The 19,848-nt window shown below is 42.2% G+C and overlaps 1 protein-coding gene across 2 annotated transcripts in view; it reads left to right on the top strand.

The window, feature by feature from the left end:
* LGR4 (leucine rich repeat containing G protein-coupled receptor 4) overlaps positions 1-19,848 on the top strand; it is an 82,292-nt gene that overhangs the window by 28,967 nt on the left and 33,477 nt on the right. For both annotated transcript variants that reach the window (XM_026121716.2, XM_064512873.1), the window contains exon 2: positions 7,121-7,192. In XM_026121716.2, the coding sequence (XP_025977501.2) occupies positions 7,121-7,192 (72 nt within the window). The remainder of the gene's footprint in view (positions 1-7,120; positions 7,193-19,848) is intronic.

Genomic DNA, 19,848 nt, shown 5'->3' with positions numbered 1-19,848 from the left:
ATGATACCTGCCAGCTCAGAAGATGCAGGGAAGGACAGGAGCTTGCAACAGTGAAAGGCTGTTGCAGCCGAACGCCCCTCAGTTGAGGGAGATGCCCCTCAGGTTAAGGAGATGGGTATGGCTTTCCTCTTAAATGCCCATTAGCTATTGTGGCTTTTTAGCTTTCATTCTCTGCCTATATCTTGGGCCAATTTATTTACCATTTTTGCATGTCTTTTCTGTAGCCCTCTTCAGGAAATCTTGTGTTTTTATCCATTTTGCATTCCCTCTTTGGGACTACAGCTCTTCTTGTCATGCAGGAGTTACTGTCTCCCGCCCCTGTCCTGACTGTCTGTAGCCAGTTGTCCTGCCTAGCTAGAATCCCAGTCCGGCGTTTCGGGAAGAACAATATTAGACATTTAGGATAAATCTAGCAGGGTCAGGCAATTTCATGTATTACAAAATGAGAGAGAAACCTACCTGTGCCCTGCATGTGACCCTGTGGGGTGTTGTGCATTTTATGTAATTCTTTTTTGCATGGTACCACTAATGAAAGCTGTGACTTAAGCCACTTTATAGAGATAAATAAGAGTTTTCTGCTTTTTTTTTTTTTTTTTTTTTAAGCTAAGAGAATTAACATGTTGCCATTCAAGGTACGAAAAGTGGTGCAGCCTTCTTGCTGTCTAGCATCTGTATCTATATGTGTATTTTTAAAGATACATGTGGATGTTTCTGTTTTAGGTAAAAGTAGGGGGCTTCATTAAACTGAGCTAACATCAAAGTAATCGTCAGAATAACCTGAAGGGATCTCCTGAAGCTGGCTAAAGACAGAGGTAGCAAGTAACTGCTGGAATGCTGTTGCTCGATTTTCACCTTTGTCCTGTAAAAATTAGCGTGTGCTACCTGGATAGCAAACAGCAGTTTCAGTAGGCTTCTTCGAGCTGCTTTTTTTTTTTTTTCCTCCTTCCCCCTTTACCTTCATTTCAGCATCCACTAGTAAAATGTACGTAGGAATACTGTAGATACGGTTTTCTCACACTATCCTAGATGACCTGAACCAGGCTGTACTTGAATCCCAGTCATGAGCTTAGCTGAATTCAAACAAAACAGTGTATTTGGATCGATGCTGAAAGAAGGCTGAAACTCGTGAGTGGCTGGGATGGGCTGCTGCGGCTCTTCTCACCAAGCATGTGAGCCTTACTTATCGTTCGGAGATCCAGCCGTGGCAGCAACACCGCCGTAGGAGGGAGCATTGCTGTGTTTATGTGCTGCTGTTGCAGCTATTCCACATGAAATGGCGAAACTCGTTGTACCTATAGGGCTGTGATTCACGCTCTCCCCTAAAAGCAGCTTATTCTTGCTAAAGAGGTTACCACCTTTGGCTGCTCATCAGGACGGTTTTGGTGCCAGCTGCTTGCCTGCTCACGCCCCAACCTGTCTCGCTAAGGTTGGTGAGCGAGCGGAGATTTCGCGTGGCTTCGCAGCGCAGATAAGCCGAGTTAATGGCTAACTGCGGGGAGGCGCGGTCCTGCCCCACTGCGCTCGCGCTGCGGCCCTCGCCCTGGCGCGGTGCCGGGTCTCGTCCTGGAGCTCACTGGGGACGCGGCATTCGGGGAGAATCCCGCCGAAGCGTTTTTGGCTGGCTTAACCGCCTGAATTGGCTTGTGGTGGTGGCTTGTGAGAGGGGCCGAGAGAGGGGATGGGGACGCCAGGGTTGGGATGGGGTGGATGGGGACTGCCGCTGCTGGCAGCGCCGAGCCATTGCGTGATTGCATGATCAGGTAGTTGCACAGTGACTGCACCAGGGTTTGTTTAACTAATCCAACACAATTTGGGGAAAGAGCCTTTGGCAGATGTGAGGGGTGGCTTTAGCTTTTAGCGGGATGGGCAGCGGAGCTCTGTGCAGGCCCTTTGGGCACCACTGCTGGGCCCTGGAGAAGACGGCTCTGTTGACTTGGGCTCTGCTTTCAGTCAACTCCGCTGAGCCAGTGCAAGTTACTGTGTGGCGAAACTTCTTAACACATTTACTTCATGTGAGCTTCAGACAATTGCTGATGGGTGTTAGCTAAACAAAACTAGTGGGAAGTGTCAAGAGGATTCTTATTAATTGATTTTTTTTTAAAAAAACCTACGAAATCTGAATAAAGACCAAGCTAGAACTTTGTAAGAAAGCAGCCGTGGGCACTGCAGTAAAGCAGAGATAATTAGCACCTATATTTAGCACCAGCCTCGGTTCCAAATGTATGGAAAAGAGCTAGCATGAAAGTGCCTCGAGTGCCGATGAGCTCTGGAAGCTGTCCGATTGCTCGTAAGGGAGATATTTCACTATTCCTTTTCATTTTTTGACAACTCTGGAGTGTAAAATTACTGCATCTCTGTTCTACTGTTTTTCTTCTTAAAGGTATTGTTTCTGTATGTTTTGCACTTCCCAAGGAAAACCCAATTTAAGCACTGGGCTGGCTTTAATTTTGGGATGGAGCTTTAAGTTGTTCCAAGTGACAGATTATACTGCTAACTGAGGAAAGAACAAGCAATTTAAGATAAGCTTTTCAGATGTTTAGTCTGAACTTCAGTGTACTAGTAGAATTTAGGGCAAGGTTTGTTTTTTGGGGTTTTTATATACACATACAGTCATCAGAAGGCTTTAAATGTTGTTAGGGGACTTATGCCTGCCTGTAATAATAGCAAGTTCCAAAACGAAAACTTCAGCATATTCCTGCTAAAATATGGCATTATACAACCGCTGATGTGATCGTTTTAGTTTGTGACAGAGCTTAGGCATGGCTCCACTGGACAGTGCTGGAGATAGAGAAAGTGTTTCTTGATACTGGTTTTGTTCATTCTTAGAGTATAATTTTTGTTTTCTTTTTCATTTTAAAACCTTAACTGAACTCTAGCCTCAGAGGTCTGAGGGCTTTTCTTAATAGAGGTGGAGGAATATATGGGGAGAGTGGGCCTGTGGAGTAGGGCCGCTTCTCAGTGGTGACTCCTTTGACATATCCAGGCCTGTGCTAATATTTTTGTCTTAATTACTTGGAGAATCTCCTAGATTTTTCCATTTTTTGCCTGTTTGTGTTATAAATGTAATTTCACTGAAAATAAATTTCAGTAGAACTTATGGGGTTTGATGATGCTTTTCAGCTCTTCTTTACTAAGGTAGTCTGTTTAGTGTTGAAATCCAAATAGTCTGCTCCTCACGTTAAAATTATAGACGTTGACATTTGGAGCTACAGGCAAAACATTCTTTGCTAATTTCAAATCCCAGAGAAAACTGAAATTATGTGGAATTTGGATGTCAGCCATGCTATATATATCCGTGACTTCCATTGGCTTTGTTTAGGATTGCATGTGATGTCTCTGAAAACCAGGCATTTGTAGCTCTAGAAACTTCAAGACTATTGCTCTCAGATGGAAGTGATTTTTTACTTCTGCTGTCTTAAACAGCTGTTGTGTTGCACGATAAACGTGGTTGCGTTGAAAGTCCTTGATGAAGTGATGTGTGTCCATTTGTAAAGTGCTTTCTGATGATATGTACTGTCAGCATATTTTTGCTGCCATCACTTATGTTATACAATAATATGGTTTTTATATCACGTAGACAGTCTTCTAAGAGACTGGAAAAAATACAAGTTGTGATTTTTCTTGCATAGCTTACTGTTTCTTATGATTCATTTAGGGTCTCTGTGCGTGCGCGCGCGTGCTCTCTCTCTCTCTCTCTCTCTCTCTCTCTCTTTTTTTGTTTTTCCCCCCTTTCTTTCCTTTCTTTCTTTTGCCTAAGTCATGAATGCTTGCTTATTTAAGCATTGGAAGGGTGCATGTAGTCATCTGGAAAGGACAGGACTCTCGGATGTGTGAAATGTGTGTAGACTCTCGGATGTGTGAACTGTGTGTATTCGTGACAATTTGAAAAATGCGTGTGTGTATGGAGGGGGGAGTAAAAGTCGCAGCCTCCTGTGGAGCAGACAGCTGACGATTCGTGTATCTGATACTTTTATTTACTTTTCTGCACCAGAAGGAAAATGTCCTCTGGCAGCAACTGCAACATCTCATGGTACCCAGGCTGCTACTGAGATACAAAGCACCATTTAAAACATGCAGACTGGGGAATTTGGAAATAAATCATCTCTAATTCAGCTCCTTCTGGAACTTAGCGAAGGAGTCTGCGTTGTGCTGCGGTGAATTTTTTTGGTCATCTTTCACAATTGGATTTGTTTCATATGCACTGAACCTTATTTTGGTCTCCACTGCTCTTGATTTATTTTGGTGAGCTCTTAACAACTGCTGAGGAATAGCCCTCTTGGTGTACACAGGGGTGTGTGAAGACTTGGCTTGCTATTTAATAAACATTTAGTTGAAAGGAACAATTGCACCTAGATTTAACGTGAACAGTGTAACGTTAATGTCAGTGCCAGCTAGAGGCCTGTGCTGCCCGTTCAGGGGAGCAGCAAATCCAGGCACCAGGTACTCACTAATGTCAACATATAGTCACTGGCATCGGTTGATGTTGGCAGCTGCAGTGGGGGGAAAAATTGTCGTTCCTCTCTTCCCCCCCCCCCCCCCCGCCCCATACTATGCCACTTTTAAAATAGTGTATTTTATATAGTGTATTCTACTGTCAGTATGTGCAGGGAGACTTTTTTTACTGAACTGTGTTAGATGTTATGGTCTGGCAGCTGAAGAAATAATGTGGGCATTCTCTGCAAAAAGTGGTTTAATTAGCTACTGCAACAATTTGATGGTAGATTATATGGTACAGACATGGCATTCAGTTTGTCCTGGCAGGAAAGAAGGCACAAATGTCCTAAGGCTGTTTTCTCAGAAATGGCCTTCTGTGGTGGCTATGCCCCCCATGCTCCTTGTGCTGTTTACGGGCCTGATTCTGAGCCTCTGAAAGCCAGGACCAAGTTCAGTCATTGACGGGAGCCATGGAAAATTGTCCTGGATATGAAACTGTTTTTCATTTCTCAGGAAGGTTGGTTTTGCTGCTACAAAATAGTTGTTCAGGGATTTGTATCATTGCCTTATAGCAGGGAGAGTCTAAATTGACCTTTCCCTGCCTTATCAGAAGAAGTGATAATTCCACTTTAGAAATTGGTGGTTCATAAATAGTCATGGCCATGAACAGGCTGAGAACATGAGCCTGTTGCAAAAGACTACGGCTGGTGCTTTATTCTGCAGCTGAGCTTTTTAGGTAGCCTTGTCAGCAGAAAGGCTAGGTTGTCGTGAAGCTGTGCTCCCAGTTAACCCAGGACTCGTGCAGCGCAGTTTTTCTGAACAAGGTCTTTGGGAGTCAGTGTTGGCACCAAACCAAGCCAGTGATGAAAATAATGGCCCTGTCCTCCGTGTCCCAGGCCCAGGTCCAACAGAAACATGGTCTGCAGAGTGGCAGGGGGCAGGGGTGGCACGTATGGATACGCTGGTGAAAGGGCAGCTCTACCTGCACGTGTGCTGCTGGCACCAGAGGCCTATGTATGTGGTTGTGTGGGTGCTGCTGGTGTAGGGCTGCCTTTTCTGAGAATTTCCTCAAAAGGAGGTAATTATTCAGACTTGCATGATCTCTTTCTTTCCTCCTCCTCGTGTCAGCAGAGGGGATGAGCTCAAGAAGTTTGCGGTGATGGATTCTCCCATCTGGAGCGAGTTTCCTGCCCTGTGACTGAGGCAGTATGAATTTTACATTTGGCTTAGTAGCGTAAAGCTGTAGCTCAACTGATTTTTTTTTTGTGAGTGCGGTAGTGGGCTGCAGAGGATCTGATTTTGTCGTGAGTAGGTAGAGAGTGGTGCAGGTGGGTCATCGACAGTAGAGGACAAGGTGCTGCCGAGAGTCGTGGGGAGAAGATGTGATGCTTATTGAAGGTTGAATTCTGACTTCTATTAATGCCATGCAATTCAGTGAAACGGGCATTGGATGTACTGTAACACAGAAAGAAGACAGTCTGTGCTGTTTGGTGTCTGGCTTCTTGCAAGCCTTTGGGATAAAGCACTGAAATTGATTGGGCAGGGCAGAGGTACATGCGAACAAAATCTGCTGTCTCGTGTGCAGTCGCCAGCCCTTCAGCTCTTCATGCAAGACCTTCAGTGACACTTGTCGGGTGTTGGTGAGAAGGAAGAGGTGGTCTGGTTTTGTTTGCTTGTTTTTCTCCCAAATGTGTGGGGAGGTGGCACTTAGATGCTTAGATGTTTCCCTCACTTGGAAGACAGCAAGCACAAGGGATTTTGGAAGGCTGTACTAATAACTAGACCTGAATTGCTCTTTAAACTATATTAAAAAAAATAGTAACACAATGAAAAGTAAAATTTTTGGGTTATGTCATTAGTTGTTAGGCAGGTATTAGCTTAATTGTCAAACTGAATTGTTTTCATGCTGCTTTTGTTCATATTGAGTAATAAATTGCTTTAGGATCAGATTATTCATGATGGCTATGTAGATGTGAACTGAAGCGATGGCACCGAGTTTGCCACTTACGGCTGGTTCTGAAAGACAGAAACTGAACTGGTCCGCATACCTGGCGTGTACGCACTTGCTGCCCGCCTGCCTCCGCTCACGGACAGAAGTGAAGTATTACCTCGAGGACTGCTGTAGGTTTTGTAGACGTACGACTGCGGTAGAGCTAGGACGTGTTCCTGCTATTCTTGTCAATTGCTCCAGAAGCCATGTTTGCCAAGGAGCTCGCTGTTTTATTAAGTCCCAACGCATGGGTGTGGTTTTTATATTTTTTTAGACGCTGTGGGATGAAAATGGTGGGTGGTCACAATCTGTATTATTTTTATATGCAGTGGTTTAAAGCAGTCTTAATCATACGTGTTAAAACTGTATGCATGTGCAAGTTGGTGAAAATTAGCTGTTGAGCCTCTTCCCAAAATACATAGCCCTGAGGTTGCACTGTCATTTTTCTTGTTTACAGGTGTCAGAAAACATTTTGTTTCAACTTTTCATTATATCGGCCTTTTGTGCGGCTGGATTCTCAAATTACTGTGCTTTGGAAGTTTAGTGTGCAAATTTCAAGAAATAGATGCTACTGTTTGCTACAATGCTTTTTGTGTTGTTATACCATCGGATTAGCCTTTCTTTTTTCCTCTTGCTTGTGCTGGAATGTAAAAATCCTTTCTGTCTATTGACATACCTTTATTTCTTCTCTCCCAGAGATATCAGCATGAATAACATCACAAGGCTACCGGAGGATGCCTTTAAGAACTTTCCTTACTTGGAAGAGCTGTAAGTATTTCACACAAATTAAGGTTTTGCTAGCAATGGTATCGGATGTCTCTAGAAAGTGGGTGGGGAAATAGTGTTGAGCTGTGAACAGAGAAAGCAATTATACCTTTTAAAAAGAAAAAAAAATGTCCTGTACATGTTTGGAAAGCGGAACAGTGAATGCTACTTACAAGGGACTTTTTATGGTAATTATTTTAATCATGACTGCACTGGTGACACATACTAATTATAGTGTTATCCGAAGATAACACAAGAGGTGGGTAATTACCATTGTTTCTGATGGAGCTACAGTATAGCTGTTGCATAACTTCCATAAAATATGTGTTGTTTCAGTTACTGAACAGCTTGCTCCCATTACCCCTGCAGGCTGCAGATGCAGTGTTTGCAAGCACACTCACGCTTGAGCTGCATTAGAAACTGAAGGTCTGTGGTACAGGACATTTTCTTTTTTGTTTCCCCTGCAGAAATTCCCTCTTGTCCTGCCCTTCCTTAGGTTTTAGTTAGGTGATATTTATATTTCTGAACTTTAATCATCGAACTGCGCTAGAACTCATGTGCCTAGCATTTTCCTGAGCTGATATCTTAACTGAGATGCCTTAGCAAAGCTGAAGCACCCTTTAACAGCATAGCACTGAATTAAATTATGTTTCAGAGCTGTCTGACTGTTTTCAGAGTCAATAAAGAGGGAGAAGGCTTTGACTTTCAATTACTACTTTAGTAAGTACCATTTAGTGACAAGCGATTTGTGTGTGCCTTCACTTCTGTATCTATAAAGAGAGGGTTCAACCTTTCCCAGAGAGCACTGAGAACTTCCAGCAAGCGGTAGATAAAGCAGGTTGCAATGTGTTTGTCTTCCCTTGCATTTTTGCAGTGACAGAGTAAGTAGCATTTCTCAAAACAAAGAACACTTAAAATACAAAATAAGGCTGTCCACATTTGTGACTTTGTCTAGACTGGAACTATGACCTCTGTCTTGAGATGCATTTATTGAAAATTCTCCCAAGGAAAGAACAGTTCCTCTCCCAGAAAGGGACAAACCTTTATGAAGTAGGGAAGCATTGCTCCTACTTTATAGATGAGGAAACTGAAGCAGAGAGTGAGAGCCATTTGTGGAAGGCAGCAGGATATATTAACCTCATGGCAAAACTACAAATATAACCCAGAACCTTTTGACTCCTAGCTAACTGCTTTAACTCATGTGTCCACCATACTTTAATAGAAACACGGTATTGAGAAATAGGTAGAGATGGGTCAGTTGCTCCTGAAGAAAGGCTTGTGTTCTTGAAACCTAATCTGTTTTTTCCCTTGCCCCCCAGCTACACTGGCTAGTCTAATAGTGTTTTCCCTCTCCTTACAATTTTGGTCTCCCTTATATCCTGACATTGTGGCAGCTGCCATTACTTATACCCTTAAATGTCTCTCTTCACTGTCTTTTGAGTAGTTCTGGTTCAGGTCAGTACTATTGTGAAGTGCAGATTAATTTATTTATGTCAGATGAACTGTGTGTGTGATACCTTACCCCACGCTTAACAGATTCTGTTCCAATCCCTCTGGTTTTAGATACTGCTTCAGTTTACAGTGTAGTCCAGAATATCTCGTGAAGTAAAACAGACTTACCAGGGTTTCAGACTGTGTATGTGCAACAGTGACACAGTGTAAGACAGGCTGCTCAGTGGCATGAAAAAAAAGGGGGGAATGGGCTGGAGAGGGTTAGTTGGTTCACGGTTTGTTTTGGCACTCCTTAGGTGCTTGATATGTGCTAATGTGTTTCAGTATTTTATTTTGTTAGACTGTTTGCAGTCCAGATTTTTTTCCAAATTCTTTAGTTGTTTTCACACCAAAAATTTAAAAACCAAACAAGTCTCTTTTCCCCACCCCACCCCCTAACTTCACCTGACTGTGGGAGCCTTGATTTTTTCCTATAAGTAATTAAGCAATAAAACCTAACTGGTGGGTGTGCATATTGTGCAACTTCCATAAACCCTGGGGTGTGTCAGAAGGTAAAGAGAAAAGGCAGAGCCTTCAGCCACCATGCTTATTGCCTAAGACCCGTTTGCTATGTGTACCTCATTGTCCGCCTAAATTCCAGCATTTTAGTTTACAAAAGAAATAGACCAGCATTAAGCTCAGAATTTACACCTGAACACCCAGGAGCTTTAAATCATTCCTGATATGCTTATTTGATATGTTAAAGCAACTTCTGAAAAAAACTTAGAATAAAAATGGTATTTGCCAAATGTCTGGCAAATCGATGGTAATTCCTTGGTACAGAAGAAAAAAATAATAATTTTCATTTTATGTGCCAGTTACCTCCTACAAGTGGTAGCTGTTTTAAGGTGATGTTCCTACTTTGGAAGGCAAGATTTGGGAAAGTAACCATGCATGTCAGGGTAGATAATCTATTTGTTGTTTTATCCGTACCTTCCTCTTACCTTAGAAAGACCAAAGAGCAGAATTATGCTGTAGGGGTAGGAGAATCTCCAGCAGCACAAAAAAACTCGCTCCAATTCAAAAGCTATCACTGATGCAGAAAGACAGGAAAATGGTCAAGAGAGCAGATTCATAAGTAGGCAATGTCTGTGTATACCACTTCTCTTAGAAATCTCTCAGTTGAAAAGCATTAACCTAGTCATGTGAGTTGTTAATAATTTTTTGAAGCAGTCTGTGTAGAATCCGAAGCCTCTTTGCAGAGCTCCTGGTCACGTCCACAGGCAGTGAAATGAGGAAGTTCTTCCGTATGCATGAAGACCTGACTATGGTCATCCATGCTCAAGTCAACTCCAGATTCCCTTGCTTCAGTTCCTGTTTTTCCTAGAACTGCTGTAATAGACTAAAGTAAATATGAACAAAACCGGTGTAAATGGCCAGCTCCAAACGTGACACATTTTTGCTTCATTCTGCGGATTGCTTGTTTTCTATGGGACAGGGAACAGAATTTTCCTGGTCTTTCATTTTCCTGGCTGTTAACGGAATGAAACAAACGGTCGTACTTCCCGTTGTACAACCACAGTTTTCCCTCTCCACTCAAAGATGATTTTCAAAATTTCTTCCTGGATTATTTTTATAGTTGAACAGATTCAAATTCTGACTGCCAGGCACTAGGAGAGCTTTTCCAGCACAGGAACCTGGGTGTGCAACTTCATGCCAAAGACAAAGAGACAGAGTTAAAGCTAAGTGGTGTTAAAATCTGTGTTAGAAGTAATTTTTCCATCTAGAACTTTTCCCAAGAATTAAATGCCTAAAGCAAACGAAAATCCCACAAACTACTGGGAACACAGTCAGTACCACACCGCTGTGGAATCTGCTAACTCTTCAGCCAGAAGACCAGCTCCAGACACATTTCTCCTTAGGAGAATTTATGCTGTGCTTTAGCCCTACTTGCTTCTGTTTGTCAAATGCTCCAGATTAGCCCCTGACGGGTAATTAATATTGCAAAATAGCATCGCAGAATGTAATTGAACATAAATGGGGAGGCAATTAGATGTATTACGTGGGCAACTGTATCTTGCACAGTGCATGTATGGAGAGCGCGAGTTTATAAATGCAGTGGGACTAGTTTAAAATGGGGGTTATTGTTTGCTTAAGCAATGAATTCTTTGGTAGTCCTGACAGACTTTAAAGAAGATCATTTTTTGAATCCTAAAATGAGTACTAGCAAAGAAGAATGAAAGGAGAGGTAGCAGGCCAGATTTGTAAAAGCTGTCTGCTTGATTGAAAGGTGTCTCCAACATCACTAAAAGAGTGATTTGCGTGCCTAAATGTAGGCATCCAGTGCCATTTTCAGCTGTGCTAGGTTATCCGAGACATCTGCACAAGACTGGCAGATCTGGTGAAGGCGGGAGACCTATGGCCTTCTGGAATGGCAGCTGGGGACAAGGTGGAAGAGGTCATCTAAAATGACACAAAATGGTACCTTTAGGTAACTGGCTCTCATGTGAAGTACCAGATTCGCAGGTATAATCTGAGTTTTTTTGTACCTTTAAGATATGCTCATAGCTGAATGTTGCAAGCAGGTACAAACAGAGGAATTCTAGCTAATCTGCAGGCAGAATCAGCCTGTCGGGTTATGTGCTGCATGTGCCCCTGTTCGCAACCTCGTGCGTGTTACTGCGTAGCGTGCTTATCATATTTCTGCAGGATTCTTGCACTATTTATAAATGTTATAAAAATTCTCCATCTCTGTGTAACTGATACCCATCTGGAAGTAATTTGCAAATGATTGAAACAGCAATGGTCAGAGTCAGCGAGGAGCAGACCACCAAGGGTTTTGCCACAGAAGTTAATGAAGTGTATTCTCCAGAAAATGTTAACATAAATATGCTGCAGCCCTAAATTTGATATGGAAACTAAAAATCCTTGAAGAATTTGGCTGCAGTTTTCTAACCACACCTTAAAGTATATATAGAAAGCTAGAAGAGGAAAATATAGTTAGATAATGTAGTGTTTTTAGAAAGCAGAAACCATTTTCCAGTGTGAATTTTTAACTAGAAGAGCCAGGCTGTGTTATGTTTTGATACTTCTCTAAACTGTTTTAGTTCCTTCTAATATCTAAAGCCTTCTGAGGTAGTCTGAAGGATTTTAGCTGTATGACTTCACTAATATAGTGAACGATTTGCCGAATTAACCAAAAGGCACTCGCTTATCAGGGCAAGGCAAATCAAAATGGTTTTTATTCTTGGACAGTTTTGCAGTCTGACTTCAGAAGCTTGCTTCACTGGAAGAAAACAAATGTCTCCTTGACTTAATGACCTTTTTACCTTGTTCTGATTTCCACTCTTAACCTTTTGAATTGTTGGCTGCTCATTTGCCCTGCACCGATGAGTAAAGTTTAAGTAAGGTTTTGATGCACTGGCTTCTGGTCATCGTGAGAGCTGGTAGGGGGATGTAGTTGGGCAAGCTGTCCTGCTGCATGGCTTTAGATGGCTGGTGACACGAGTGTGGAGTTGGCAGAACGACAGCATCGGTCGCCTACAGACCGCCTGCTCTCCGCCAGCCCTGCGGCAGGGCCCTGCGCTTCTCTGCAGGGGCTACCGAGGATGCTCGCTGCTTGCTGAACGTTGTGATTTTGATAAGTATGTTGTGCTCAGTAATGTTGCAGGGAAAATAATCACTCCTGAAGGCACCAAGGAACAGCAGTGCTTGATTACCTTGCAGATGTATGCTGCTGCCAGTGTCCTGGTTTTGTTTTGTGTTCATATATAATATGAAACAGTCTCTCTTCTATGGCACTACACTCGGGTTTCTTTTTTGATCAAAGGCAAATTCCATTAAGATATTTATTTAGCTGGTGAAAGCAGGGAAATAAAGTGATACATGGAAAATATAGATTGATAAGAGTTTCCTCATTCTGAAGGAGAAGGTTAACATCTTGAGAGATGGATGAGCAGAGCCAAAGAGATAGAAAGCAACTGTAATTTTTTAGGAAAAGAAATAGAATGACTGAGAATTTGCCAGACTGTTTAATATCCCTGCTGTTCACAGCACTAAAGTCTTACTCAAACATCTCCCCCACCCAACCTAAATGCTCTGATCATGGCTTTTAATTGACAAAGTATATTTTGAGAACATAAGGATTAATTAAAATACATACTGGCAGTGGAAAATGAGGTGTTTTTGCCATAAGGTTGTAATCAGGAAGTATCTGTGAGGGAAATGACTGGAGTTATTTTTCCTCTTGACTGCAGCTGAAGATGACCACCTGGCTGAAATGCTGCAGCTGCTTGCTTTTGTAGCATCTCTTTCAGTGTGTAATTTAGATGGTTCTCTTCCTTCTAATTTCTGCATCAGCACTGAGCTGTATTATCCTTGGGGGTGAGGGGAGAGTGTCTTGCTTTTTTATTACTTCGGTTTTATGAATAAGTCATGTCTTGGAGTTTTGCCAAGGCCACCAGGGCTCAGCTCTGTTAATTTGGGATGTAATGTCTTTTCTCACCTGGCTGTAAAGCATTTGGTGGAAGGTGATTTTTGTTCCTCAGTGTTAGGCCTTTTAGACAGGGCTATTTAAAAGTGTTTTCAAGGTAGCATATGAATGTTGATAAGATGGTGTAATTCCTCTCCCTTTCATAAACATAAGTAGTCTTAGATTTGGAGTGGGAAGGCAGAGAGAGGGGGCTTATTTTGAGTAGAAAAGTAAGGATGAACCTTCATGAGAAAAGTTGTCTTGATAACTTGGGTTAGCTGACGTGTGGTAACTGAGGCTGTGGTCAAGCATCTCCTGTGAAACTAGCTGGTACAATGGCAGATGTTACCACCCCGTATCTGTACGTGCTACCGCCACAGCAGAGGCTGTGCAGCAGCCTGAGAACTCGCTGCATCGGCTCTGTTATAGAGGCAGTTAGTTTAGACACATTTTGGTATTTCAGAAATAGCCAGCCGACACTGGGGTCGGAAGCTGATGAGTGCTCTTCACCCTTCTGCCAGCTCTGGGTATTGGAACGGCTGGAGGAGGTAGTTTCTGCAGCCTGAATTCCAGGAGGTAAAGTTCTAATGGAGAAAATGCGAGGTGTAGGTTTTACATGTGTTAGCAAGTTCAGAGCCTAAGCTTCAACTTGACCAACTGGCATATATTAGAGATGTTTACTGCCTTGTGTATGCTGGAGCTTCAGAATGCATGTTGACATGTTGCAACTTGCACCTTAAATTCTAGTCAAGACAGACCTTTAGGCAAAGACTCCCAAGTAGAATTAACCACAGTCAGCTAAGATATTTTTAAACATCACCTACTTGGTCTGCACTAGATGCTAAGTGGTGTTTAGAAACATGTTGGCCAACTTGTGTATAATTAATGTTTTCTTATCTACGTGAGTCCTAAATCAGTTTGATTCTGGGTGGGTTTCGAGCCTGCTGTTTTAAGAATAATGTTTCCGTAGCTTAGAAAATTCTCACTGTGCTTAATAGTTGTGTATTTTTCCTGGGAGAGGGGGAAAATGCTAGTAGGTTGAGTAAATTCCATTATTTTTAGGAGCTGAAGAAGTTCCTTTATAATTCCTGTTTCTACATGTTAATTTTGCAGCTTGGCATGGTTGTCTGTTAGGATCCCAAGACTTGACTGGTTGTTCTGCTGTAAGTGCATTTTGAAAGAGGGAGTTGAAGCTTTCCCCTCATCTGTTGTCCTCTAGTTTCAGCGTTATTTTCACAGGCGCACACACAGAAGCTGGCTTAGCTAAATGGCCTGGAGGTTGAACTTCGTGGTGTTAAGCTCAAAGACCTATCTTACAAGCCTGAATTTATTATGCTGCCTGAGCTGCCAGGTTAGGGCTGACTAAAAGTATAAAGCAGATAAGAAACTTCTGGAGGCTAAGTGGTGAGCTCAGAGGCTGTTGGGCTAGACCTCTCCAATTACAGATCCCCCCAAACAGCACTGGTGCAGTGCAGGCCAGCTCCCCCTTTCTGCTTCTGGAGTGGGAACATGAGGCTGAGCACGCATACGTGCATGCACACAGGTAGCCAGTTCCCAACTCAGATCTCCAGAGGAGTCAGACATAGCTCTGAAAACTTCTCAGATACTTAGACAGAAAGGAAAAATAGAAAAGACGCATCTTGAACACTGGAGGTAAATGTGTTGTCTCTCAACTCTGAGAAGGAAATTGGCTGGCTCTGAGAGCAGTCTGTTGTCGTAGTGTCATGGTGTGAAACTGTGTGTTATGATAAGAAGGCATGATGTGGAATTAACTCATTCTTTTACCTCCTTTCTCCCTTCCTCATGGACAGTTTTTGTTTATTTTGGTGTATGTTTTTGTGAATACTTTATCAAGTTTTTGCCTGATTATCACTGGCAGATTTTGTCCTTCCAGTACAGAAAAAGTAGCCTGTACTCCTGTAAAGTTCTTTTCCTGCACTTCCTGCCTATGCGTAGCAGGAAAACTGTAGATGATTCTAATCAAAATGTCAGATTTTCAGCTAGAGGAAACTTAAGAGGGACCTAATTCTGAAACTTTATGTGAAATGAAAATAATAATATGATGAAAAATAATGAAATAATGAAAAATCATTCCTATTACTTTGAAGTCTGTAACTGTGGAGGTGTCTACAAATCCTGAGTCTTGCACTTACCCAGTATGTACCTGAGGTGGTTAGAGAACTGGTAACAGAGATTTAATTGCCAAGTAGATTGAATCCATTTCCACATTTTGCAGTGTCACTTGCTAGATGCATGGTCTTTCAACAGACCCCGTGCCTGGAAAGCCAATAAATGCCAGGGCAAGAGAGAGGCTGTATGGACAGACCAAAGCAACTTTGAGGATTTACTCTCTCAACAGTCATTTTTTCATCCTCTCATGTCTAATTGTCAAGATATTACAGGAATTTGGAAACCTTCTAAGCATCCGAGTAGCAGTTAAAAGCACAAATCTGTAGATGGCTGGAGAGTTGCATACTAGTTAATCAGGACACAGCTTGGTTACTTTGATCTCTGTTTCTGCTTTACAGACTAGCTAAGTTAGATGTATTTATAGCTAGGAAGGAGTATGCTGATGCTGGAATTGCTCATGAGTTCAGCAGAGTGGCTACCTGCTGAGCTGCACAGGTGACAGAGAGCCCATCTCCCTTGCCTGCCAGGCTGTGCATTGACTCATGGTGGAAGTCGTATTTAAATCTGTGCATCCAGCTTGGAGACCTGCAGTCCTTGGAAAGGGAGCTGTCAACCACAAATATTCTGACTATAGAAAACAGTTATCTCAGCCGCTGGCCCACCATGGTGGAAGTCTTTCCCATGACATAGCTAAGTGCCCCCAATCTCTTGGCATCCATAGCAAAAAGAAGGTACTGCTTAGACATGGCCTTGTCGTAGTTACAGCTGTCTTTGCAAGGGGATAGAAAGAAGAAAGAAAACTCTGTAGAAAACGCCTCCCCCAACCTCTGCCCTAGAGTATTTAAGCTTAGTTATCATGATGAGGAATATGGAATATTTTTCTTGGGTAGCTCCTTCTCCACTAAACGAGATGGAATCTGTAATAATTGCTATTTTTGCAGTGAAAAATGAGAGGGAAGCAGAAGTCCAGAGTGGGAGACCCTAGATCAATGTATGTAGGCTCACCTGAGTGCTTTGAGATATGCATCAAGGATAGGTTTAATTGGGTGATGATAAGGCAAAGGAAAACTATCACTACAAAACACAGACAATTAGGGAGAAGGTGATGCATTTTGTAAAATACTTCCTGCTTTGGAGGCAGGAGAAATTGGAGTTGGTTGCTTGCTGCAACAGCTGGTCAGTAGCACTGTAGACCAGTTGTTAACTACTTTCAAGACAACAGCATACTGTTACCTATTCTTAAGAGACATATCCACGTTAGAAAGTTTGTGCTAACTTCTGCTTTTTTGGTGGAGAATACTGACTGGACTACTATGACAACTTGGTTCAACAGCTCATGTTGTATACTAATTGCTTTAGGTTATATGTTATGACTGAAGTACATATGTGTTGTATTCTGTGGGCTCTGTGTCAAGGAAGTCTTGCGCTAATATAGATACAGCTTGCAAATTGAATGATAGAGCCTATTTTGTATAGATGGGAATGCTTGCTTGCTTCAAAATCAGTCATGATATATTTTCTTGTTAAAAGAGAAAGAATATAAATATTCTTTGATATTCCATGAAAAGGCATATGGTGGAGCTGTATTTTCTCTTGCAGTGGGTGCTGGTGGCGCTGAAAAATTAACAGTATAACTTTTGGACAGGATTTAGATGCTTTTTTTTTATCAATCAGTTTAGTCTCCTTACTCAGAAGTCACTTAAAATTTAAATCAAGAATGCATTTGGAAAATGAACTGTTACTTTGGAGTTTAGAGTAACATAGAGAAAATAATAAATGATGAAAAGGAAAGTCTCAGGATTAGAAGTGCCTGCTCAGCTTGATGGAGTTGGTACAGTTTCAGTCCTGGCTGTAGTTGTAGACGTCCTTTTTCTGTCCTGGCGTGTCTTGGCTTACATACTGATGACTTTATAAATAATGACTGAGGTTGTACAATACTGAAATTACCACAGGAAAGGGAGATAGGGAAACAAATGCATTTTCCATTACCAGAAGCAGAATACAAGTTCCATTTAGCTACGCTAAATTGGCATGGAAGAATTGGGAGAAGCAATCAGTAGGTTATTGGTTTTCTTCACAGCAGTGCAGCAGGTTGCAGCTGACACAAGTCCCAAAGGGGCCATTTGCTAATCACAGATAAGCAAGGTGAAGTTTAGTCCAGCAATACTGTTTCCACTTACAAGCATGTCCCCTTTTGCAGCTGCCGAAGTTGGGTATGCCTGCACAGGCTTATGCCCTCTCGAGGCAAAGGGATCTCTACATGGGAGAAGCAGTGAGCCTCTGGTATTTTGCCTGCAAATGTCTGTAGCTGATGTGTAAAACTTAAAAACTTTATGAATAAATTGTGGCATGTAACTATACATCTATAATGTTTATCGGTTGTCAAAGTTAAAAGCATGTATAAAGTTGTCCTCTTCTGACTTTTTTGTGTGTCTTAAGTGGAAAGCATAGATAAAATGTAAGATTATCTGCATTTGTGAAGAAAACTGAATTCCTTTCGAAGTGGCTGCTTTTCTGGGGTAGGTGGAACCCGAAGCTCTTTTCTTAGCCTGGAGAGAATTTCAGCCCTAATACCCAGCAAGTGTGTATAAGGCATGTTCACATGTTGCGTTCATATCTCTTGCAGGAGAATCTGAAGCAAAAATTCAAATTTGTGTGTGAAGCACAAGGAACCCTGAAAACCTTGAATGTAGGGATGGGGACAGGCAAGTAAGCAACGAGAGAGTAATTTGGTGGAAGACAGCAAAAAGTGAAGAAATAGCAAAAGTGCAAGTGAGGAAGCTATGGAATATTTTCCAAAAGGATGAAAATAGACAAAAATTGGAGAATAAAAAAGATGAGCAGGCAGAGAGCCAGTGGTGGGGTAAATCCGTAAGGGACCGTGGAAGGTTCAGCCTTGACTAGATCTTGAGCCAGGAGTCTTGGGTCTTACCAGAAAGCAGTAAATGTAGAAATAAAAATAATAAGATAATTTATGACACCTAAGGATTATGGTCCTTGCCAGTATTTGAATTTTCAAGGAACTTAGATTACAGTTGGTCCGTGGAAAGAAGGCAAGGGAGAGCACATTTGCTTCATAAATGCATATGAATCAATTCTCAACATACATAAAACGGCTAATATATTACTATCAGAGACAAGATTCACAGGTAGGGTTAGAAGCATCACAAAAAAACTGCCAAGAAAGAGTGTGTGTGGAAAGAGATTGATTTTTCACAAGAACAGGAGGAGACCTAATTCTGTGCTCAAATATCCTGAGGTTCACCACTATCTGGGATGAAAGACAAGGAGAGGTTTCCGAGATGTTTGTATTACATCTGGTGAGAAAAGAGTGATGTTTGTAATTGTGATGGACAAAAATGTATCCCTGGGACATCCTCCCTGATTTTTGGAGTCGCACCACTGATTAACTTGACTCAGTCAACATGTAGCAGGGTTGCCAGACTCATGGTTGCAGAACTTTTAATTTCCCGAAAGAGAGAAAACAATCTCTGCTGCTTTCAGAAGAGTTTCAGGGCAAGAAGCTATGCTTGGCATTTACACTTGGAACAAGATATCATGGGAGATAGTCCTCAAATAGATTGTATCCTGATTTTTGTAATAACAACAAGGTGTCCTTTAGACCTGGAGATTTTCTTTGCCACTTAAATATTAGAGGATATTGGTCTCCTACCGTATATGACAGGATAGCAGAAGTATATTGCACTGTATGTGTCGTATTCTGTAATTCTGCTACTCTGGAAATCTTGTCCATTTGATTTTTGTCTAGATTTGCAGAAGGTGTTTGAATGGAGTAAAATAAAATTATTTTCAAATAAAAATAAAGTGAACTAAATCTTTTAACACTAAGCAATTATAAGGAGATTGTCAACCCAGGATAAAGGCATTGCATGTGGTTAGACTGTTCCTGGTATTTTGAGAGTTGAATGTCTTGGACTGCAGGAGTGTTCTGGCGTGGCAGTTTATACTTCCACATACTCTCCTCTGCCCTCTTCGCTACCGTCCCTCTTTCCCTTCCCCGTGCTGGAGGTCGCTCTGTATTACCTGTGCTGTTGCGCTGTTGGTGATGCTGCGCTGTGAACTGGGTGACTGGCCTGGTACGGGTTAAAATTTTCGGTGGGTACACAGTGTGCAAGAGTGTGTTTCTGGGCAGGGGAAGAAGGGGAACTGTTTATCCAGCTTTGTCACTGATGAAAATGTCACTGTTCTTGTCCGTCTCTGCTTTATTTGTGCTTTTCCTCAAATTTTAGGACTAGGTATTTTCCACCTACTGCCCTGCAAAAGCCTCCAAGATAGCTCCCACGCGCTCATTCAGGATCCTTACTGTCCTGGCCAGCGTTTCTGGCATGGAGAGCTGTAACCAGGTTAGCATGAAAACTCTTGGTCAGTTGTGATACGCAACCTACACCCTGCTTTGGGTAACAGCTACCACTGTGTCCATGTGCCTTGAGAAGCAAGACACTGAATTAAGTTTCTGTGGCCTGTAACGAAGCAGGGTGCTTACCAGCACTCCAGCGAATTAAGTCCCATGCGTTTTAGCTGTCTGCGTAGATGGCTCTGTTTTATAGTCCTGTGCCTTTTGGAGAAAGAGCTAACTAACGTGGATATAATTTGACCGAGTAAGGAT

Source organism: Dromaius novaehollandiae, chromosome 5 (assembly GCF_036370855.1).
Source record: "Dromaius novaehollandiae isolate bDroNov1 chromosome 5, bDroNov1.hap1, whole genome shotgun sequence".
NCBI lineage: Eukaryota > Metazoa > Chordata > Aves > Casuariiformes > Dromaiidae > Dromaius > Dromaius novaehollandiae.
Note: the sequence above shows the minus strand (reverse complement) of the source record. Positions and strands in the feature narration are given on the sequence as shown.